The sequence below is a fragment of the Aquarana catesbeiana genome, linkage group LG02 (assembly GCF_042186555.1).
Source record: "Aquarana catesbeiana isolate 2022-GZ linkage group LG02, ASM4218655v1, whole genome shotgun sequence".
Lineage (NCBI taxonomy): Eukaryota > Metazoa > Chordata > Amphibia > Anura > Ranidae > Aquarana > Aquarana catesbeiana.
Window position 1 is genome coordinate 813,675,080 of NC_133325.1, and position 24,602 is coordinate 813,699,681.

The following is a 24,602-nucleotide window of genomic DNA, read 5'->3' on the forward strand; positions in this document are numbered from 1 at the left end:
AATCTGGGCTCGCTCTTCTCTTGCAGGGTGTCGGGGGTCTTCCTGTTCTCGGTGTCGGGTAGTAGAATAGGACTGATGGGAGGGGGAGGGGTTTTGGGGGTGGAGCTCAGGTCTCCAGTCGGACAGATGACAATGTCCGACGTTGAAGGACGAGTGTTGATACACAGTCTTGGCTCGCTCTTCTCTTGCAGGGTGTCGGGGTCTTCCTGTTCTCGGTGTCGGGTAGTAGAATAGGACTGATGGGAGGGGGAGGGGTTTTGGGAGGGGGTGGAGCTCAGGTCTCCAGTCGGACAGATGACAATGTCACGTGAAGGGTGACACACAATCTTGGCTCGCTCTTCTCTTGCAGGGTGTCGGGGGTCCTTCTGTTCTCGGTGTCGGGTAGTAGAATAGGACTGATGGGAGGGGGAGGGGTTTTGGGGGTGGAGCTCAGGTCTCCAGTCGGACAGATGACAATGTCACGTGAAGGGTGACACACAATCTTGGCTCGCTCTTCTCTTGCAGGGTGTCGGGGGTCTTCCTGTTCTCGGTGTCGGGTAGTAGAATAGGACTGATGGGAGGGGGAGGGGTTTTGGGGGTGGAGCTCAGGTCTCCAGTTGGACAGATGACAATGTCACGTGAAGGGTGACACACAGTCTTGACTCGCTCTTCTCTTGCAGGGTGTCGGGGGTCTTCTGTTCTCGGTGTCGGGTGGTAGAATAGGACTGATGGGAGGGGGAGGGGTTTTGGAGGGGGGGTGGAGCTCAGGTCTCCAGTTGGACAGATGACAATGTCACGTGAAGGGTGACACACAGTCTTGACTCGCTCTTCTCTTGCAGGGTGTCGGGGGTCTTCCTGTTCTCGGTGTTGGGTAGTAGAATAGGACTGATGGGAGGGGGAGGGGTTTTGGGGGTGGAGCTCAGGTCTCCAGTCGGACAGATGACAATGTCACGTGAAGGGTGACACACAATCTTGGCTCGCTCTTCTCTTGCAGGGTGTCGGGGGTCTTCCTGTTCTCGTGTCCGGTGGTCCCTCCCTCTCTATCACTCAGTACATTTCTCTGTCTTCTGTCCCCCTGGATCTGGACTTTGAAGACTCCGCCTCCCTGTGGGTGTTATCGGGGTGATAGAGAACCCCCATAGAGCTCCACAGATACAACAATGGTACCTGGCAGGTGAGTGATGTACAGAAGTGATGTGATTGGGTGCAGGAGAATGGGCGGGTCCAATATCTGATAATGGATCTCCTGGGAGAGAAGACAGAGAGCCAATCGGATTCCCCGGTTACTGGAGGATCTGAGGATCTGAGGATCTGGACCGAGTGTCTGTATGGGAGAGAAACGGACCAAAGAGATCCGATGTCCATCCCGGGAATCCGACATCCTGAGATGATGTGCTTGTCTGCGGGGGGGGGGCGGTGGTGTGTTTGCGGGGGGGGGGGTGGTGTGTTTGCCCGGGGGGGCGTGGGGTGGTGTGTTTGCCCGGGGGGGCGGTGGTGTGTTTGCGGGGGGGGGGGGGCGGTGGTGTGTTTGCGGGGGGGGGGGCGGGTGGTGTGTTTGCGGGGGGGGGGGGCGGGTGGTGTGTTTGCGGGGGGGGGGCGGTGGTGTGTTTGCGGGGGGGGTGATATGTGTGTTTGCGGGGGGGGGGTGTGTGTGTGGTATGTGTGTTTGCGGGGAGGTGGTTTGTGTGCTTGCGGGGGGGGGTATGTGTGTTTGCGGGGGGGGGTGTGTGTGTGGTATGTGTGTTTGCGGGGAGGTGGTTTGTGTGCTTGCGGGGGGGGTATGTGTGTTTGCGGGGGGGGGGGTGGTGTGTTGCGGGGGGGGGTGGTGGTGTGTGTTTGCGGGGGGAGGTGGTTTGTGTGCTTGCGGGGGGAGGTGGTGGTGTTGTTTGCGGGGGGGGGTGGTGGTGTGTTTGCGGGGGGGGGCGGGTGGTGTGTTTGCGGGGGGGCGGTGGTGTGTTTGCGGGGGGGGCGGTGGTGTGTTTGCGGGGGGGGCGGTGGTGTGTTTGGCGGGGGGGGGTGGTGTGTGTTTGCGGGGGGGGGTGGTGGTGTGTTTGCGGGGGGGGGCGGGGTGGTGTGTTTGCGGGGGGGGCGGTGGTGTGTTTGCGGGGGGGGCGGTGGTGTGTTTGCGGGGGGGCGGTGGTGGTGTTTGCGGGGGGGGGTGGTGGTGTGTTTGCGGGGGGGGGCGGTGGTGTGTTTGCGGGGGGGGGGCGGTGTGTGTTTGCGGGGGGGGCGCGGTGGTGTGTTTGCGGGGGGGGGGCGGTGGTGTGTTTGCGGGGGGGGGCGGTGGTGTGTTTGCGGGGGGGGGTGGTGGTGTGTTTGCGGGGGGGGGTGGTGGTGTGTTTGCGGGGGGGGGTGGTGGTGTGTTTGCGGGGGGGGGGGCGGTGGTGTGTTTGCGGGGGGGGCGGTGGTGTGTTTGCGGGGGGGGTGGTGTGTGTTTGCGGGGGGGGGTGGTGGTGTGTTTGCGGGGGGGCGGTGTGTGTTTGCGGGGGGGCGGTGGTGTGTTTGCGGGGGGGGCGGTGTGGTGTGTTTGCGGGGGGGGGCGGTGGTGTGTTTGCGGGGGGGGGTGGTGGTGTGTTTGCGGGGGGGGGCGGTGGTGTGTTTGCGGGGGGGGGGCGGTGGTGTGTTTGCGGGGGGGGCGGTGGTGTGTTTGCGGGGGGGGGGGCGGTGGTGTGTTTGCGGGGGGGGGGGGGCGGTGGTGTGTTTGCGGGGGGGCGGTGGTGTGTTTGCGGGGGGGGGGGCGGTGGTGTGTTTGCGGGGGCAGTGTGCCTGCGCCCTGCACCCCCTGACCCCCTTTAGCTACGTGCAGAATGTCGGTGATTATTATATTTCTATGAGGTGAAGGTGAAGTGTATGAAATATGTGACATTGTTCTCCGCACAGCCGGCACCATCGGATGATTACACCAAGAGATTGTCCAAGACCATTGGAGAGAACTGGGAACAGCTGGAAGGTGAGTCATGTGATGGCGGCTCGTCCAATCTCTAATCATCCCGCCTACATTACCCAATCACAATGCAGAGTAGAGGGGGGTATTCAGTACTCTCTACAAACCAAGTGTGATGGTCATGATGTCATAGGACAGCGAGATCGGCCGAACGATTCCTTATAATGGAGTCACAGAGGAGGTCAGGATAGAACCCCCCCCCCCCCCGAGTCACAGCTGACACCGGTATTGGTCACCGTCTTCCATGATGTAGATGGGGCAGAAGACGGGGGGTGTGGGGAGCCCTTGGCCTTGATAATCTATTGTAGTCCTTCCTATCACCTGATTGGCTGGATGGACAGATTAGTTCCTCTACTGTGTGTATATAAAGAGAAGCCTCCAGTCCAGACAAACCTAAGCAGCTCACACTGTCATCTGATTGGCTAGACGGGCTGACATGCTGTTATCCACAGAGAGGAGCTCCCACCCTGGAGGAACCATTGTAGCTCCTCCTATCACCTGATTGGCTGGATAGGCAGATTTTATTTATATATATACACACAACACAGAGGAACTAATCTGCCTATCCAGCCAATCGGGTGATAGGAGGAGCTACAATGGTTCCTCCAGGGTGGGAGCTCCTCTCTATATATACAACCAGATGAACTAAAGAGGAGCCTCCAGCCTGGATGACACCTTGTATCTCTTATCACCTGATTGGCTGGATGGGGGAGACCAGTTCCTCCATACTCTGTGTATATATAGGGAGGAGCCTCTAGCCCGGATGGCCCATTGTAGCCCCTCCCATTGTGTGTAGTGTCTCACACCAGTTTACCGTGTTTTCTCCTCCCCAGGCACGGCGTCTCCAGAGAGCCGGTTCAGCGGATTGTATAAAGCGGTGTTTGACAACATGGCCTCCTACTTGATGAAGAAAGAAGCTCGCCTCCAATCAGAGAAGAGGAAAGTGTCCTCCGGATCGGCCGGCGCTGCAGTGAAGGTGCAGAAGACATGAGAACCTGGAACCAGCAATCTGCACCTGACACCGGCGCCCCGGGCTATTCCCTGAAGGTGCAGCAAAAATGAAACTCTACAGGGCCCAAAACTGCTGGAGATCTGTGATTAGAAGAATCTCTCCTAACCAAGGGGGGGGGCTGAGCTCTTCTCCACCTATCCCCTGCAGACTGGTTTCTTCCATTCCTCTGCCCTTCATATTCCCCCCTGGAGGGACTAGCACCCCCCACTAAAGACTGCACCCCTCCATAGGGACTAGCACCCCCCCACTAAAGACTGCACCCCTCCATAGGGACTAGCGCTGTGGGCATGGTACAGGAGATGTCAGAGGCTGTGGGCATGGTACAGGAGATGTCAGAGGCTGTGTGCATGGTACAGGGGATGTCAGAGGCTGTGGGCATGGTACAGGAGATGTCAGAGGCTGTGGGCATGGTACAGGAGATGACAGAGGCTGTGTGCATGGTACAGGAGATGTCAGAGGCTGTGTGCATGGTACAGGAGATGTCAGAGGCTGTGTGCATGGTACAACTGCACCCCTCCATAGGGACTAGCACCCCCCACTAAAGACTGCACCCCTCCATAGGGACTAGCACCCCCACTAAAGACTGCACCCCTCCATAGGGACTAGCACCCCCCACTAAAGACTGCACCCCTCCATACGGACTAGCACCCCCCACTAAAGACTGCACCCCTCCATACGGACTAGCACCCCCACTAAAGACTGCACCCCTCCATAGGGACTAGCACCCCCCACTAAAGACTGCACCCCTCCATAGGGACTAGCACCTCCACTAAAGACTGCACCCCTCCATAGGGACTAGCACCCCCACTAAAGACTGCACCCCTCCATAGGGACTAGCACCCCCACTAAAGACTGCACCCCTCCATAGGGACTAGCACCCCCACTAAAGACTGCACCCCTCCATAGGGACTAGCACCCCCACTAAAGACTGCACCCCTCCATAGGGACTAGCACCCCCACTAAAGACTGCACCCCTCCATAGGGACTAGCACCCCCACTAAAGACTGCACCCCTCCATAGGGACTAGCACCCCCCACTAAAGACTGCACCCCTCCATAGGGACTAGCACCCCCACTAAAGACTGCACCCCTCCATAGGGACTAGCACCCCCCACTAAAGACTAACCCCGGGACCATGTTTGGTGGAGTTGAGGTGACAGCAAAAGGCCTACATTTTGGTTGGGAGAACAGAGATCCCAGTGAATGATGATTTGTCCTCCAGGGACTGGGTTGGGGGGCTTTTTATGAAATAAAAATATATATATTTTCTTTTCAAGATTTTGTATGATTTTTATTTCTGAGTATGTGATTGGAATTTGAATTTGTTCCTCAACTGATCTCCTTAAAGACATTTTCAGGTGCTGTCACCCATCTTCCCTTCTCCGCTGACATTGGGAGACATGGGTGGGGCTCTGGTCCTGGGCTCCTCTGCTGGTTGGATGGAGGATTCAGTCCGTGATCTCATTATCTGGCTCTTGGATCTGATGTCTCGCTTCACATTGGCTCCAGGGATTCCTTGTGACTTTGGAGGATCTCCACCTGAAAGAGGAGAGAGTGATGAGTACCTGTCTGTCCTATTCAGAGATAAGTTTCAGAAGTTATGGTGGTTTGTAGATGTGATAGAACCAAATTCTAGTCCCCGAGCTCGGAATATGGACCCGAGTCTGAGACTGTGGATCCAGGTCTCGTGTTGCGGACCCAGAGCTCTGATTGTGGACCCAAATCAAGAACTGTGGATCTAGGTCTCAATTCGTGTACCTAGAACGTGGATTATGGACCTGGGTCTTGGACTCTGGGTCCAGGTCTCAGATTGCAGATCCAGATCTGGGACTCTATATCCAAGTCTTGGATTGTGGAGCCAGATCTCAGATTGCGAACCCGGGTCTGGGATTTTGTATCCAGGTCTTAGATTGCGGAGCTGAGTCTGGGACTGTGGACCCGGGTCTGGGATTGCGGACCTAGGTTTCCAACTTTGTTGTTATTGTACCCGCTGTCCAGGAATGGGGCGTTAGTTGGTTCTGGTTTAGTTATAGCCGGTGCCGTGTTTGCTGTAACCTGAACACCACCTGACTGCGATGAAGATCATTACTGCCTTTTATTGGATGGTGGGGGAAGTAAGGTGCCAATCAGGGCACAGATCAGAGGGTGTGCAGCCTCTGGTTACCTGTCTCTCGTATCGCAGTTTAGCGTCCATTAGTGGCTGCAGTGCCCAGGAGTCCAGCTGGGGAAAGATCTGAAATATGAAAACAGTTCATTAGCCGAGGACAGGACCCCATTTCATTCCACGTTCTACACCTCAAAGCTCTCTTCTCCAGACTGACAAGAGTTCCAGGGGTCTGATTGGTAAACTGGTAGAAGAATGGTCAGACTAAAGCACAAAACCTCTGTAGAAATTAAAGGTTTTGGTGACATTTGAATCTTCTAATGGAGGATCCCCACCCTGATCCCTCATCCAATAATAATGGAGGATCCCCACCCTGATCCTTCATCCAATAATAATGGAGGATCCCCACCCTGATCCCTCATCCAATAATAATGGAGGATCCCCACCCTGATCCCTCATCCAATAATAATGGAGGATCCCCACCCTGATCCCTCATCCGATAATAATGGAGGATCCCCACCCTGATCCCTCATCCGATAATAATGGAGGATCCCCACCCTGATCCCTCATCCGATAATAATGGAGGATCCCCACCCTGATCCCTCATCTGATAATAATGGAGGATCCCCACCCTGATCCCTCATCCAATAATAATGGAGAATCCCTACCCTGATCCCTCATCCAATAATAATGGAGGATCCCCACCCTGATCCCTCATCCGATAATAATGGAGGATCCCCACCCTGATCCCTCATCCAATAATAATGGAGGATCCCCACCCTGATCCCTCATCTGATAATAATGGAGGATCCCCACCCTGATCCCTCATCCGATAATAATGGAGGATCCCCACCCTGATCCCTCATCCGATAATAATGGAGGATCCCCACCCTGATCCCTCATCCGATAATAATGGAGGATCCCCACCCTGATCCCTCATCCGATAATAATGGAGGATCCCCACCCTGATCCCTCATCCGATAATAATGGAGGATCCCCACCCTGATCCCTCATCCGATAATAATGGAGGATCCCCACCCTGATCCCTCATCCGATAATAATGGAGGATCCCCACCCTGATCCCTCATCCGATAATAATGGAGGATCCCCACCCTGATCCCTCATCCGATAATAATGGAGGATCCCCACCCTGATCCCTCATCCGATAATAATGGAGGATCCCCACCCTGATCCCTCATCCGATAATAATGGAGGATCCCCACCCTGATCCCTCATCCGATAGTAGGTGAGGTTGAAAAAAGACACAAGTCCATCAAGTCCAACCTATGTGTGTGATTATGTGTCAGTATTAAATTATATATCTCTGTTTATTGCGGTCGTTTCAGTGATTATCTAATAGTTTCTTGAAACTATCGATGCTCCCCGCTGAGACCACCGCCTGTGGAAGGGAATTCCACATCCTTGCCGCTCTTACAGTAAAGAACCCTCTACGTAGTTTAAGGTTAAACCTCTTTTCTTCTAATTGTAATGAGTGGCCACGAGTCTTATTAAACTCTCTTCTGCGAAAAAGTTTTATCCCTATTGTGGGGTCACCAGTCCGGTATTTGTATATTGTGGGGTCACCAGTCCGGTATTTGTATATTGTGGGGTCACCAGTCCGGTATTTATATATTGTGGGGTCACCAGTCCGGCATTTATATATTGTGGGGCCACCAGTCCGGTATTTGTATATTGTGGGGTCACCAGTCCGGTATTTATATATTGTGGGGTCACCAGTCCGGCATTTATATATTGTGGGGTCACCAGTCCGGTATTTGTATATTGTGGGGTCACCAGTCCGGTATTTATATATTGTGGGGTCACCAGTCCGGTATTTGTATATTGTGGGGTCACCAGTCCGGTATTTATATAATGTGGGGTCACCAGTCCGGTATTTATATATTGTGGGGTCACCAGTCCGGTATTTATATATTGTGGGGTCACCAGTCCGGTATTTGTATATTGTGGGGTCACCGGTACAATATTTGTAAATTGAAATCATATCCCCTCTCAAGCGTCTCTTCTCCAGAGAGAATAAGTTCGGAACTCACAACCTTTCCTCATAACTAAGATCCTCCAGACCCTTTATTAGCTTTGTTGCCCTTCTTTGTAGTCGCTCCATTTCCAGTACATCCTTCCTGAGGACTGGTGCCCAGAACTGGACAGCATACTCCAGGTGCGGCCGGACCAGAGTCTTGTAGAGCGGGAGAATTATCGTTTTATCTCTGGAGTTGATCCCCTTTTTAATGCCAATATTCTGTTTGCTTTGTTAGCAGCAGCTTGGTATTGCATGTCATTGCTGAGCCTATCATCTACTAGGACCCCCAGGTCCTTTTCCATCCTAGATCCCCCCAGAGGTTCTCCCCCCAGTCTATAGATTGCATTCAGATTTTTGTTGACTTTCCTTTTCAAAATTTGAGGCAGGCCAGGGTCACTTCCTCTCACAGAGTTACCCATACCCCCTATCCTGGCCTACAACAGCCCGTCTCCTCCAACATGAAACCAGTGATGACCCTTCTCCACCCTCCCCTCCCATTGCGCTAGTGATGGCCAGTCTCCTCCGCAATTGGAGCAGTGGCATCCCTTCACTTCTAGCCCCCCCCCAGATGGAACAGTGACAGCCTTTTCCCCCTAGTTGGAGCTGAAACAGCCCTACTCCTCCCCATTGGACTTGTGCCAGCCTGTCTCATTGGAGCACTGAGGGCCATTCTCCTTCCACGTTGGAGTAGTGATGGCCCTTTCCACCACCTTGGAGCGGTGACAGTCCCTTCTCCCCCCCACCTTGGAGCAGTGACAGGCCCTTCTCCCCCCCACCTTGGAGCGGTGACAGTCCCTTCTCCCCCACCTTGGAGCGGCAACGGGCCCTTCTCCTCCCCCCCACCTTGGAGCGGCGACGGGCCCTTCTCCCTCCCCCAACCTTGGAGTGACGACCAGCTCTTCTCCCCCCACTGTAGCTATGTTAGCCTGCCTCAATGCAACAGTGAGGGCCCTCTTTCCCCATTGGTGCAGTGATGACCCGTCTTTCCTCCCCCAATTTTAATAGTGATGGACTGAGGCCACCCCCCCCCCCCCCTCCAAACTAGAGCAGTGGCAGCCTTTTTCTCCATTTGGATTAGGGACAGCCCTACTCTCCCTCATTGGGCCTGTGTCAGCTTGTGCAGTGAGGGCCCAGCTCCTCTTTATAGAAGAAGTGAGGGACCCTCCCCCTTACTGGAGCAGTGATGGGCCGTTCTCCCCCCGCCTTGTAGCATGGATTGGTCCTTCTACCCCATTGGAGGAGTGAGGGCTAGTCTCATCCCCAATTTAAACAGTAATAGTCTCCCTCTCCCTCCCTCCCTCCCTCCCTCAATGGAGCAGTCCATTAATCTCAAGCAGAGCATTTCACAACCGTCCTATCCTCATACAAGGCCTGACTCTATAATACAGATGTGTACTTACCTCACACAGGGTGCGGCCTGATAAGAAATAGACGAATATTTGGCTCACACACAGGTGGGGTAGTTGCTTCAGAGTTACCACCCGTGCTGTTTTTTTCACTTCGATTTTTAGCTTTTTGAAGGGATAAGCAGATGGTCAGGTTTGGGCACCCCAGACCTCACACCTACCCGCTCCGCCAGGGGGGACAGTAGTGGCTGCAGCCACTCCTCTGTGAATGGAGCATGCGCACAGGCTTTGCTCATAAATACAATGTGACAATGTGTTCTGTATAGTGTTTGTGTGTGAAACAAAGCTCCGCCCTTCGTCCGCTCAACAAAGCCCGCCCTTCGTCCGCTCAACAAAGCCCCACCCTTCGTCCGTTCAAAAAAGCCCCACCCTTCATCCGCTCAACAAAGACCCTCCCTTCGTCCGTTCAACAAAGCCCCACCCTTCGTCTGTTCAACAAAGCCCCTCCCTTCGTCTGTTCAACAAAGCCCCTCCCTTCGTCTGTTCAACAAAGCCCCTCCCTTCATCTGTTCAACAAAGCCCCGCCCTTCGTCCTTTCAACAAAGCCCCGCCCTTCGTCCGTTCAAAAAAGACCCTCCCTTTGTCCGTTCAAAGCCCCGCCCTTTGTCCGTTCAAAGCCCCGCCCTTTGTCCGTTCAAAGCCCCGCCCTTTGTCCGTTCAACAAAGCCCCTCCCTTCGTCCGTTCAACAAAGCCCCTCCCTTCGTCCGTTCAACAAAGCCCCGCCCTTATTCCATTCAACAAAGACCCTCCCTTCGTCCGTTCAACAAAGCCCTGCCCTTCGTCCGTTCAACAAAGACCCGCCCCCCTCATCCGTTCAACAAAGCCCCTCCCTTCATCCGTTCAACAAAGCCCCGCCCTTCGTCCGTTCAACAAAGACCCTCCCTTCGTCCGTTTAACAAAGCCCCGCCCTTCATCTGTTTAACAAAGACCCTCCCTTCGTCCGTTCAACAAAGACCCTCCCTTTGTCCGTTCAACAGCCCCCCCCTTCATCTGTGCACACAAACTCAACAAAACCTGTCGATGTTCAATGAGAAAACCTCAAAAATAGATTCCTTCCCCTCCATTGTTTGGTCATATTTTATTCCATTCATATGTACACGCTGATTGTTTTCTGGAGTCATATTACTAATACATCATCATCATCTCCATCTCCATCTCTATCATCATCATTATCATCTCCATCTCTCATCATCTCCATCTCTCATCATCCCCATCTCCATCATCATCCCCATGTCCATCATCATCTACATCTCCATCATCATCTACATCTCCATCATCATCTCCATCTCCATCATCATCTCCATCTCCATCATCATCTCCATCTCCATCATCATCTCCATCTCCATCATCATCTCCATCTCCATCATCATCTCCATCTCCATCATCATCTCCATATCTATCATCATCTACATCTCCACCATCATCTGCATCTCTCATCATCCCCGTCTCCATCATCATCTCCATCTCCACCATCATCTCCATCTCCATCATCATCTCCATCTCCATCATCATCTCCATCTCCATCTCCATCATCATCTCCATCTAAATCATCATCTCCATCTCTATCATCATCTCCATCTCTCATCATGCGCATCTCCATCATCATCTCCATCTCTATCATCATCTCCATCTCTATCATCCCCATCTCCATCATCATCTCCATATCTATCATCATCTACATCTCCACCATCATCTCCATCTCTCATCATCCCCATCTCCATCATCATCTCCATCTCCATCTCCATCTCTCATCATGCGCATCTCCACCATCATCTCCATCTCTATCATCATCTCCATCTCCATCATCATCTCCATCTCCATCATCATCTCCATCTCCATCATCATCTCCATCTAAATCATCATCTCCATCTCCATCTCTCATCATGCGCATCTCCATCATCATCTCCATCACTATCATCATCTCCATCACTATCATCATCTCCATCACTATCATCATCTCCATCTCTATCATCATCTCCATCTCTATCATCCCCATCTCCATCATCATCTCCATCTCCACCATCATCTCCATCTCCACCATCATCTCCATCTCCATCATCATCTCCATCTCTATCATTATCATCATCTCCATCTCCATCATCATCTCCATCTCCATCATCATCTCCATCTCCATCATCATCTCCATCTCCATCATCATCTCCATCTCCATCTCTCATCATCCCCATCTCCATCTCTCATCATCCCCATCTCCATCTCTCATCATGCGCATCTCCATCATCATCTCCATCTCCATCATCATCTCCATCTCCATCATCATCTCCATCTCCATCATCATCTCCATCTCCATCATCATCTCCATCTCTATCATTCACATCTCCATCATCATCTCCATCTCCATCATCATCTCCATCTAAATCATCATCTCCATCTCTATCATCATCTCCATCTCTCATCATGCGCATCTCCATCATCATCTCCATCACTATCATCATCTCCATCTCTATCATCATCTCCATCACTATCATCATCTCCATCTCCATCATCATCTCCATCTCCATCATCATCTCCATCTCCATCATCATCTCCATCTCCATCATCATCTCCATCATCATCATCATCTCCATCTCCATCATCATCTCCATCTCCATCATCATCTACATCTCCACCATCATCTGCATCTCTCATCATCCCCATCTCCATCATCATCTCCATCTCCACCATCATCTCCATCTCTATCATCATCTCCATCTCCATCATCATCTCCATCTCCATCTCCATCATCATCTCCATCTAAATCATCATCTCCATCTCTATCATCATCTCCATCTCCATCTCTCATCATGCGCATCTCCATCATCATCTCCATCTCTATCATCATCTCCATCTCTATCATCCCCATCTCCATCATCATCTCCATATCTATCATCATCTACATCTCCACCATCATCTCCATCTCTCATCATCCCCATCTCCATCATCATCTCCATCTCCATCTCCATCTCTCATCATGCGCATCTCCACCATCATCTCCATCTCCATCATCATCTCCATCTCTATCATCATCTCCATCTCTATCATCTCCATCTCCACCATCATCTCCATCTCTATCATCATCTCCATCTCCATCATCATCTCCATCTAAATCATCATCTCCATCTCCATCTCTCATCATGCGCATCTCCATCATCATCTCCATCACTATCATCATCTCCATCACTATCATCATCTCCATCACTATCATCATCTCCATCTCTATCATCATCTCCATCTCCATCATCATCTCCATCTCCATCATCATCTCCATCTCCATCATCATCTCCATCTCCATCATCATCTCCATCTCCATCATCATCTCCATCTCCATCATCATCTCCATCTCCATCATCATCTCCATCTCCATCATCATCTCCATCTCTCATCATCCCCATCTCCATCTCTCATCATGCGCATCTCCATCTCTCATTATGCGCATCTCCATCATCATCTCCATCACTATCATCATCTCCATCACTATCATCATCTCCATCTCTATCATCATCTCCATCTCTATCATCATCTCCATCTCTATCATCATCTCCATCTCTCATCATGCGCATCTCCATCATCATCTCCATCACTATCATCATCTCCATCACTATCATCATCTCCATCACTATCATCATCTCCATCTCCATCATCATCTCCATCTCCATCTCCATCATCATCTCCATCTCCATCATCATCTCCATCTCCATCTCCATCATCATCTCCATCTCCATCATCATCTCCATCTCCATCTCCATCATCATCTCCATCTCCATCTCCATCATCATCTCCATCTCCATCATCATCTCCATCTCCATCATCATCTCCATCTCCATCATCATCTCCATCTCTCATCATCCCCATCTCCATCTCTATCATCATCTCCATCTCTATCATCATCTCCATCTCTATCATCATCTCCATCTCTATCATCATCTCCATCATCATCTCCATCTCCATCATCATCTCCATCTCCATCTCCATCATCATCTCCATCATCATCTCCATCTCTATCATCATCTCCATCTCTATCATCATCATCATCTCCATCTCTATCATCATCATCTCCATCTCTATCATCATCATCTCCATCTCTATCATCATCATCTCCATCATCATCTCCATCTCCATCATCATCTCCATCCCCATCATCATCTCCATCTAAATCATCATCTCCATCTCTATCATCATCTCCATCTCTCATCATGCGCATCTCCATCATCATCTCCATCACTATCATCATCTCCATCACTATCATCATCTCCATCTCTATCATCATCTCCATCTCTATCATCATCTCCATCTCTATCATCATCTCCATCTCTATCATCATCTCCATCTCTATCATCATCCCCATCTCCATCTCTCATCATCCGCATCTCCATCATCATCTCCATCTCCATCATCATCTCCATCTCCATCATCATCTCCATCTCCATCATCATCTCCATCTCCATCATCATCTCCATCTCCATCATCATCTCCATCTCCATCATCATCTCCATCTCCATCATCATCTCCATCTCCATCTCTCATCATCCACATCTCCATCATCATCTCCATCTCCATCATCATCTCCATCTCTATCATCATCTCCATCTCTCATCATCCACATCTCCATCATCATCTCCATCTCCATCATCATCTCCATCTAAATCATCATCTCCATCTCCATCTCTCATCATGCGCATCTCCATCATCATCTCCATCACTATCATCATCTCCATCTCCATCATCATCTCCATCTCCATCATCATCTCCATCTCCATCATTATCATTATTGTCATCATCTCCATCATCATCATCTCCATTATTATCATTATCATCTCCATCATTATCATCTCCATCTCTATCATCATCATCTCCATCATTATCATCATCATCTCCATCTCTATCATCATCATCTCCATCCAATCAGTCAAGGGATGGAGTAGTGCTCCAAGGACTGGATAAATGCAAGCAAAGAGCTGCAGTTTGGGGACTGCTGATGTAGACGACTACTTACCTCACACAGAACCTGCTTCTGTTGTAGACATGTACCTTACATAGGGCCTAACTATTTAGGGGATAGATGTGTACTCGCCTTGTATAGAGCTCAGCTCTGTTGTAGGCATTTGCTTACCTCATGTAGAGACTGGCCCTGTTATAGACATGTACTTACCTCATATAGTACCTGGCCTTGTTCGATATAGACCTGTACTTTCCCCCATACAGCGGGCCCTGTTGGACGTACAGTGCAGATGCGTACTTACCTCATGTAGGGCCCGACCCTGTTGGTGACACGTACTTACCTCACATAGGACCAAAGCTTGTTAGCTTTAGATGTGTGTACTTACCTCACCTAGGGTCCAGCCCTGTTCAAGATAGATGTGTACTTTCCTCACGTAGAGCCCAGCCACGTTGGATATAGACATTTACTCTAACTTGACAAGATGTAGATGCGCACTTACCTTACACAGGGCCTGACATAGAGGAAGCAGCATGAACTGGATGAAGGATTTCTGAGATTCGGCTTTGGTGACGGTGTAACGGTCCATGTATGGTGTCACTGGAAGTCCCTCTGCCTTCTCTCGGTCACTCTGGAAGAGGAAGACAATGTTGACGTCACCATAGAGTTAAAGCGGAGTATTCCACCCCATACCAATGAAAACCCGACCCAACTGGGCCTCCCCACCAGGGCCAGGACAATGGGAGGGCAGAAGTGGCGGCTGTCGTGGGACACAGCGTGTATTGTAGGGATGGGGGTGCCGCAAGCTCCTTCTACTGGAAGGCTGACAGGAGTAGTGACAGCGGCATCACTACTTCTATCAGCCCAGTGCTGGAAGAGGCGAGGAGACGAGAGAGCCGGGAGGAGGTGCGGACTGTCCTCTCTCTCCCCCCCTCCTTAAGCTGGTACATAATGAAGGGGTCTTTGCCCTGGGCACTGAATGATCTTGTCCCGGCACAGCTCCCCACTGACTGAGCCTGGAGGAGGTGGCAGAATCACAGATGAGAACATTCCGCTGTAATTCTTATTGTATTTATCACATAGGACTGACCTGCAGGAAATATTCCTCCATTAATACGTCGGCCCAGATCTCGGCTTGTTCCGCTGGACGAGCTTCATTGGAGATGTCAGAGAATTTAATGAGGCCTTTCTTCAGCTGCAAGAAACACACATCGTGAGACAAAACGACATTGACGTGACGCAGGACAGCGCCGGGGTCAGAGGTCACAGCGGGCAGAAGAGGAAAGTATTGGGGTCAGTCTGAATTATCTGTGGAAAGATGGCACCCGCTGTCACTCATCACCCAGAGTCCTTCCCATTATAAGACCTCCAGATGTCCAGTTCCATAGACCAGTAATGTCACAAACTGGAGCCCTTGGGAATCCAGGAAAATTGAGGATGGAGATCACAATTCCAAAGGAAAGTGAGATGCAGATATTTACTAAGGAGCCAGAAATCACCTCAGCCTGTCTCCATGTCTCTGGTTATGGATGCTCCCCGGCTCTCATTCCTGGTCACATGACACCAGGTCAGGGGTTTACAAACTGTGGCCGCGGGTCAAATGTGGCTTTCTACAAGATTGTATCCAGCCTGACACTAGGGTCAGTGGCATATCCTCAGTGTGGGCCTGCTGTGCTCAGACACGGGTCCCACTGCGGGCGAGCAGAGGTCTACCAGCAACCAATCATTCAGAGGAGGACAGAACTTCCTCCAGACCTGCTCTATCTCCCAACTCCCACCTTACTGCTTCAGCCACACTGGGGCTAAGATCGGACTCTCATGGGAACACTGATGTAATGGGGTGACTCTGGTGTGTGGAGTCTGATGTAAAAGAGGGACTCTGATGGGCACCCTGATATAAGTGGGGATTTTAACGTAAGGGTGCGACTCTAAGGTTACTGGATCTGATCATCTGTGGCCTGCCCTGACTGTGAACTGTCAGTGAATCTAATATCCGGCTTCTTGTCCTGCCTGTGGATTGTTAGTAAATCTGATCCTCTGCTGCCTGTTCTGACTATTATCTTGATCTGTGTCTGCCTTCTTTCTGGTCTCCTATGCTATCCGTCCTTCTGTGTCCTGACCAGACCTGGCTTCCTACAACTCCTACTACTCCGGTGTCGTCATTGAGTTCTCCTGCATCGCCTCCCCCATCAGAGACCGGTATACGGAGCAGTCTAGAGAATGTTGGGGTTAGTAGTCGGGGAAGCTCCTTGTTCTCACCACAGTCACATGATCTGTGTTGGAAAAGCTGAAGTTCTGGATCTCCTGTAATGCCTGTAGGATGCTGCCGTGATGGGTCATATCTGTGGCTAAAATTAATTCCGCAATTCCCTGAGAAAGAAACATAAAGACAAATTATCACCTACCATAGTGACGTGTATCTCTGTTCTCACGTGTCTCCCTGTGTCCTAATGATATGTCACATCATATAATGTACATATTATGTATGTCCTTTGCCTCACGTAGAGTGACATATGTCCCTTGTCCCAAGCTTGGTGTTCTATACATAGGTCTTGTATGATGTGTCACCTCTAACTGCTATCCGAAATACAGTGAGGTGTCCATGGTGCTTGACATACGCCCCTCATTCCCAGTCTAGTGACTGATAGGTCTAGTATGATGGATCAAATACGTCCCTTGTCTTAGGATTGGTGACCTTCCCATGGGTCCCTCATTCCCAGTTTGGTGACCAATAGGTCTTAGATGATGTGTCACATCCCTTGTCCAAGTGTGGTGACGTAAAAGTCTTCTATGATATTTCACATACACCACTCATCCAAAGTATGGGGACCTTATAGGGTTTATGTGACTTTTGGGGCTTATTCCACTCACCTCCAGGATGTGTTTGGCTTTATCAGGTTCTACATTACAGAAGATGTTGCTCTGTGATTGGCTGAGTATCTGCAGGGCGATGGCGCAGTGATGATTCTCGAGCGGAGATTTGTTCTGGTACCGTACGGCGAGTTCTGTTTGAGCGTTAACCTGATATCTGAGCAGATGGTCACCAAATTATTATTTCATGACTTTGACAGTTATTGTGTGAAGGGTTCCAGTCATTATAGGAAATTAAGACAATCGACCCAAACCGAGATAACATACCCCTTCCTTTCCCTTCCCATCCCTCTTCTTTCCCCTTTCCCTTTTTCTTTTCGTTTTCTTTCCCTTTACTTTTTTTCCCCTTTTTCTTCTCCTTTCTTTCCTGATTCCATTTTCTTTCCCCCCTTTTTCCATTTCTTTCCCCTTTTCTCCTTCCTTACTTTTCTTCGCCCTTTCTTTCTCCTTTCCCCTTTTTTTCTCCTTTCTTTCCCTTTTTTTGCCCTTTCTTTCTCCTTTCCCTTCTACTTTTTTTCTTCCCCCTTTTCTTTCTCCTTTTCCCATTTCCCTTTTTTTTTCTTTCTCCTTTTCTCCCCCCCTCATTTCTGTCCCCTTTTCTTACTCCTTTTCTTTCCCCCCTTTTCATTCTCCTTTTCTCCCTCCTCCCTTTTCTTTCTCTCCCCCTTTTCTTTCTCCTTTTCTCCCCCCCCCCCTTTCTCCTTTGACTAAGGTAGTGAGTCAGTAAACGGGGGTATAGACATCACTCTTCCTTATTTCTCACTTTCCTTCCACACAGGGGGGTCATAATCTCCCCGTCAGCTCCCATGGATCTCCCAGTCCCCCCCCCCCCTGAACCCCCTCTAGGGTGGTACAGTTTAGACTCACGCGTTGTTAAGGCCGGGGTGGTCCAGGTCATGGCAGAGAGCGCCCACCATCAGGACAGCGATGTCCTCCGGGGATACACCTTCCTGAAACAACAGCCAGGATGAGGGAATTACTGTGTATACAAGTAACCACATATTGTTTATTATTGGGCAGCAAACTTTAATCTTTTTAGCTTTATTTGTGCTTGGTCAATAGGCAGGCAATTTGCTGTGTGTCGGGTTCCCTTTAGTAGAGGCACATTTCAGAGGAACTGATAAGAGTGGCAGGTTACCTGCAGGCGGCACAGACTGGGGGCAGTCATGGTGGATTACCTACAGGAGGCACAGATTGGGGGCAGTCATGGGGGGTTATCTACAGGAGGCACAGATTGGAGACAGTCATGGTGGATTACCTACAGGAGGCACAGATTGGAGACAGTCATGGTGGATTACCTACAGAAGGCACAGATTGGAGACAGTCATGGGGGGTTATCTACAGGAGGCACAGATTGGGGCAGTCATGGTGGATTACCTACAGGAGGCACAGATTGGAGACAGTCATGGGGGGTTATCTACAGGAGGCACAGATTGGGGCAGTCATGGTGGATTACCTACAGGAGGCACAGATTGGGGGCAGTGATGGGGGGTTATCTGAAAGCGGCACAGATTGGGGGCAGTGATGGGGGGGTTACCTGATAGAGGCACAGATTGGGGGCAGTGATGGGGGGTTACCTGATAGAGGCACAGATTGGGGGCAGTGATGGGGGGTTATCTGAAAGTGGCACAGATTGGGGGCAGTGATGGGGGGGTTACCTGATAGAGGCACAGATTGGGGGCAGTGATAGGGGGTTATCTGAAAGTGGCACAGATTGGGGGCAGTGATGGGGGGTTATCTGAAAGTGGCACAGATTGGGGACAGTAATGGTGGATTACCTACAGGAGGCACAGATTGGGGGCAGTGATGGGGGGGTTACCTGAAAGCCGCACAAATTGGGGCATTGATATGGGGGTTACCTGAAAGCGGTAGTGATGGAGGGGTTATCTGAAAGAGGCACAGAGTAGGGGCAGTGATGAAGGGTTACCTGCAGGCGGCACAGATTGGGGCAGTGATGGTGGGTAGGAATGAGCCCGCCGTCCAAGTCTAACATCAGATGTTCATTTGTTCTAAAACGAACCGAACTTATGGGGCGTTCGGGAAATTTGAGCGCCACGGAACGCCCCATAATGCACTGCGAGATTGTAGTGCATTGCTGTATGATGATTGGCCAAAGCATGCAACTGACCTGCATGCTTTGGCCAACCACAGTGCGCTCTGCTGAGAGAGCCATAATAGGCCAAAGGCAGGGTGCCTTTGGCCAATCATGGCTCAGGGGGCTAAGTCCAAGCCCCACACTATATAAGACTGCTGCTTACATGGCGATCATATAGTGTAATGAATGAAGAGAGATTAGGCAGCTTAGTGGCGTGCAGGCAGTGTATATGATATATATACAGCCTAGTATATATATATATATATATATATATATATGTGTGTGTGTATTGAAGTGGTAAAGGGGAACCCTGCGCCAAAATTTAAAAAAAAATGCCATGGGGTCCAACCCAAAATTCATACCAGACCCTTATCGGAGCACGCAACCTGGCAGGCTGCAGGAAAATGTGGGGGGGGGGGGGTAAGAGAGCGCCTCCCCCCCTCCTGAACTGTACCAGGCCACATGCCCTCAACATGGGGAGGGTGCTTTGGGGTCCATCCCAAAACACCTTGTCCCCATGTTGATGGGAGCAAGGGCCTCTTCCTCACAACCCTTGCCCGGTGGTTGCGGGGGGCTTATTGAAATCTGGAAAACCCCTTTAACAAGGGGACCCCCAGATCCCGCCCCCCCTCCTATGTGAATGGGTATCGGGTACATTGTACCCCTACCCATTCACCAAAAAAGTGTCAAAGTAAAAATGATGGCAGATAGTTTTAGAAAAGTCCTTTATTAAAAAAGAAAAAGTGTCCCGTGATGTCCATTCATCTTCAACCACAGCATCCGACCTTCCTGAGAGAAAAAAACGGAAAACTCCGCCACGATGGGAGACGTCCCTGTGACTGCCTTCTTTTTGCTTTGACAGCTCTTATATAGCTGAGGGCAGGGCCCACTGGTGATGTAACTGGGTGACCCCACCCACTTCTGACAATGTGTGACGTCAGAGGGGGCAAGGTCATCCGTTTACGTCACCACAGGTGGCCCCGCTATATAACATCTGTCATCATGAAAAGGCTGCAGTCGTGGGAACGTCTCCCATTGAGGCGGAGTTTTTTCATTTTTTTTTCTCAGGAAGGTCGGATGCTGTGATTGAAGATGGATGAACATCGCAGGACACTTTTTTTTTTAAATAAAGGACTTGTCCAAAACTGTCTGCTGTCGTTTTTACTTTTTTGACACTTTTTTTGGTGAAAAAGTAGGGGTACAATGTACCCAATACCCATTCACATGGGGGGGGGGGGGGCGGCACAGATTGGGGGCAGTGATGGCGGGGTACCTGAAGGCGGCACAGATTGGGGGCAGTGATGGCGTGTTACCTGCAGGCAGGACAGATTGGGGGCAGTGATGGCGGGGTACCTGAAGGCGGCACAGATTGGGGGCAGTGGTGGTGGGTTACCTGAAGGCGGCACAGATTAAGGGCAGTGGTGGTGGGTTACCTGAAGGCGGCACAGATTAAGGGCAGTGGTGGTGGGTTACCTGAAGGCGGCACAGATTAAGGGCAGTGGTGGTGGGTTACCTGAAGGCGGCACAGATTTAGGGCAGTGGTGGTGGGTTACCTGAAGGCAGCACAGATTGGGCGCAGTGGTGGTGGGTTACCTGAAGGCGGCACAGATTTAGGGCAGTGGTGGTGGGTTACCTGAAGGCGGCACAGATTTAGGGCAGTGATGGTGGGTTACCTGAAGGCGGCACAGATTTAGGGCAGTGGTGGTGGGTTACCTGAAGGCGGCACAGATTTAGGGCAGTGGTGGTGGGTTACCTGAAGGCGGCACAGATTTAGGGCAGTGGTGGTGGGTTACCTGAAGGCGGCACAGATTTAGGGCAGTGGTGGGGGGTTACCTGAAGGCGGCACAGATTTAGGGCAGTGATGGTGGGGTACCTGAAGGCGGCACAGATTGGGCGCAGTGGTGGTGGGTTACCTGAAGGCGGCACAGATTTAGGGCAGTGATGGTGGGTTACCTGAAGGCGGCACAGATTTAGGGCAGTGGTGGTGGGTTACCTGAAGGCGGCACAGATTTAGGGCAGTGGTGGTGGGTTACCTGAAGGCGGCACAGATTTAGGGCAGTGGTGGTGGGTTACCTGAAGGCGGCACAGATTTAGGGCAGTGGTGGTGGGTTACCTGAAGGCGGCACAGATTTAGGGCAGTGATGGTGGGGTACCTGAAGGCGGCACAGATTGGGCGCAGTGGTGGTGGGTTACCTGAAGGCGGCACAGATTTAGGGCAGTGATGGTGGGTTACCTGAAGGCGGCACAGATTTAGGGCAGTGGTGGTGGGTTACCTGAAGGCGGCACAGATTTAGGGCAGTGATGGTGGGTTACCTGAAGGCGGCACAGATTTAGGGCAGTGGTGGTGGGTTACCTGAAGGCGGCACAGATTTAGGGCAGTGATAGTGGGGTACCTGAAGGCGACACAGATTGGGCGCAGTGGTGGTGGGTTACCTGAAGGCGGCACAGATTTAGGGCAGTGGTGGTGGGTTACCTGAAGGCGGCACAGATTTAGGGCAGTGGTGGTGGGTTACCTGAAGGCGGCACAGATTTAGGGCAGTGGTGGTGGGTTACCTGAAGGCGGCACAGATTTAGGGCAGTGGTGGTGGGTTACCTGAAGGCGGCACAGATTTAGGGCAGTGATGGTGGGGTACCTGAAGGCGGCACAGATTGGGCGCAGTGGTGGTGGGTTACCTGAAGGCGGCACAGATTTAGGGCAGTGATGGTGGGTTACCTGAAGGCGGCACAGATTTAGGGCAGTGGTGGTGGGTTACCTGAAGGCGGCACAGATTTAGGGCAGTGATGGTGGGTTACCTGAAGGCGGCACAGATTTAGGGCAGTGATGGTGGGTTACCTGAAGGCGGCACAGATTTAGGGCAGTAGTGGGGGGTTACCTGAAGGCGGCACAGATTTAGGGCAGTGATGGTGGGGTACCTGAAGGCGGCACAGATTGGGCGCAGTGGTGGTGGGTTACCTGAAGGCGGCACAGATTTAGGGCAGTGATGGTGGGTTACCTGAAGGCGGCACAGATTTAGGGCAGTGGTGGTGGGTTACCTGAAGGCGGCACAGATTTAGGGCAGTGGTGGTGGGTTACCTGAAGGCGGCACAGATTTAGGGCAGTGGTGGTGGGTTACCTGAAGGCGGCACAGATTTAGGGCAGTGGTGGTGGTTTACCTGAAGGCGGCACAGATTTAGGGCAGTGGTGGGGGGTTACCTGAAGGCGGCACAGATTTAGGGCAGTGATGGTGGGGTACCTGAAGGCGGCACAGATTGGGCGCAGTGGTGGTGGGTTACCTGAAGGCGGCACAGATTTAGGGCAGTGATGGTGGGTTACCTGAAGGCGGCACAGATTTAGGGCAGTGGTGGTGGGTTACCTGAAGGCGGCACAGATTTAGGGCAGTGATGGTGGGGTACCTGAAGGCGGCACAGATTGGGCGCAGTGGTGGTGGGTTACCTGAAGGCGGCACAGATTTAGGGCAGTGGTGGTGGGTTACCTGAAGGCGGCACAGATTTAGGGCAGTGATGGTGGGTTACCTGAAGGCGGCACAGATTTAGGGCAGTGATGGTGGGTTACCTGAAGGCGGCACAGATTGGGCGCAGTGGTGGTGGGTTACCTGAAGGCAGCACAGATTGGGCGCAGTGGTGGTGGGTTACCTGAAGGCAGCACAGATTTAGGGCAGTGATGGTGGGGTACCTGAAGGCAGCACAGATTGGGCGCAGTGGTGGTGGGTTACCTGAAGGCAGCACAGGTGTATCATGCTGTACATCATCTGTGTGACGCAGAAGGCGTGTCGGAAATTGTGGAACGGATTTTCCCGGTAATGACTTTGGACGCTTTTCTAAAGGAAGAGAAAGAAAACAACTTATTGGTCCACTCAGAGCACCTTCCTGAAGCATCAGCCTATCACTGAATGTACTAAACTGCCCCATGAAAAACCTCCATGATGGCAAAGTGTGAGGGACCCTGGATGATGTCTTCTCAATTATCTACAATAAATGTACATGTTTGCTGCACCATATTTCTCCTATATTCCTATTTACTTATTGCCACCAACAGAAATGAAGTTTTCTAATATACAAATATGATCAATCAGACTCACCAAGAAATTTCGAATCGTCTCATCCTCCATCTTCAAATACGTCGGCAGATGCAGATCAGCGAACATGAATTCCAGGAGAGACAGCATCTACCAATGAGATGACACAACATGGCGGTCATTGTACAACGCCATTCCCACTATTCACCAATCCGGGACTCTTCTACAGAAAACACAACATGGTGGTCATTGTACAACGTCATTCCCACTATTCCCCAATCCGGGACTCTTCTACAGAAGACACAACATGGCGGTCATTGTACAACGTCATTCCCACTATTCCCCAATCCGGGACTCTTCTACAGAAGACACAACATGGCGGTCATTGTACAACGCCATTCCCACTATTCCCCAATCATGGACTCTTCTACAGAAGACACAACATGGCGGTCATTGTACAACGCCATTCCCACTATTCACCAATCATGGACTCTTCTACAGAAGACACAACATGGCGGTCATTGTACAACGCCATTCCCACTATTCCCCAATCCGGGACTCTTCTACAGAAGACACAACATGGCGGTCATTGTACAACGTCATTCCCACTATTCCCCAATCCGGGACTCTTCTACAGAAGACACAACATGGCGGTCATTGTACAACGCCATTCCCACTATTCCCCAATCCGGGACTCTTCTACAGAAGACACAACATGGCGGTCATTGTACAACGTCATTCCCACTATTCCCCAATCCGGGACTCTTCTACAGAAAACACAACATGGCGGTCATTGTACAACGTCATTCCCACTATTCCCCAATCCAGGACTCTTCTACAGAAGACACAACATGGCGGTCATTGTACAACGTCATTCCCACTATTCCCCAATCCGGGACTCTTCTACAGAAGACACAACATGGCGGTCATTGTACAACGTCATTCCCACTATTCCCCAATCCGGGACTCTTCTACAGAAGACACAACATGGCGGTCATTGTACAACGCCATTCCCACTATTCCCCAATCCGGGACTCTTCTACAGAAGACACAACATGGCGGTCATTGTACAACGCCATTCCCACTATTCCCCAATCCGGGACTCTTCTACAGAAGACACAACATGGTGGTCATTTTACAACGCCATTCCCACTATTCCCCAATCCGGGACTCTTCTACAGAAGAGACAACATGGCGGTCAGTG

General features: G+C 51.1%; 2 protein-coding genes across 4 annotated transcripts in view; one reads left to right on the forward strand and one right to left on the reverse strand.

Moving 5' to 3' along the window:
• Positions 1–973: 973 nt before the first annotated feature.
• WDR4 (WDR4 tRNA N7-guanosine methyltransferase non-catalytic subunit) lies at positions 974–4,207 on the forward strand (the record flags this gene model as incomplete). The annotated part of the gene is given in 3 exon segments (XM_073617633.1): positions 974–1,153; positions 2,860–2,929; positions 3,757–4,207. A coding segment is annotated over 1 exon segment (148 nt), but the record flags the coding sequence as incomplete, so codon positions are not given.
• A 991-nt stretch (positions 4,208–5,198) lies between these two features.
• Positions 5,199–24,602, reverse strand: part of PDE9A (phosphodiesterase 9A) — a 29,460-nt gene continuing 10,056 nt past the window's right edge. For all 3 annotated transcript variants that reach the window (XM_073617636.1, XM_073617635.1, XM_073617634.1), the window contains exons 4-12: positions 23,462–23,548; positions 23,096–23,200; positions 18,155–18,237; positions 17,288–17,444; positions 16,676–16,786; positions 15,507–15,611; positions 14,919–15,047; positions 6,099–6,167; positions 5,199–5,473 (exon numbers count right to left, since the gene is read on the reverse strand). In XM_073617636.1, coding sequence (XP_073473737.1) covers positions 5,429–5,473; positions 6,099–6,167; positions 14,919–15,047; positions 15,507–15,611; positions 16,676–16,786; positions 17,288–17,444; positions 18,155–18,237; positions 23,096–23,200; positions 23,462–23,548 — 891 coding nt within the window. In that variant the 3' untranslated portion in view covers positions 5,199–5,428. The remainder of the gene's footprint in view (positions 5,474–6,098; positions 6,168–14,918; positions 15,048–15,506; positions 15,612–16,675; positions 16,787–17,287; positions 17,445–18,154; positions 18,238–23,095; positions 23,201–23,461; positions 23,549–24,602) is intronic.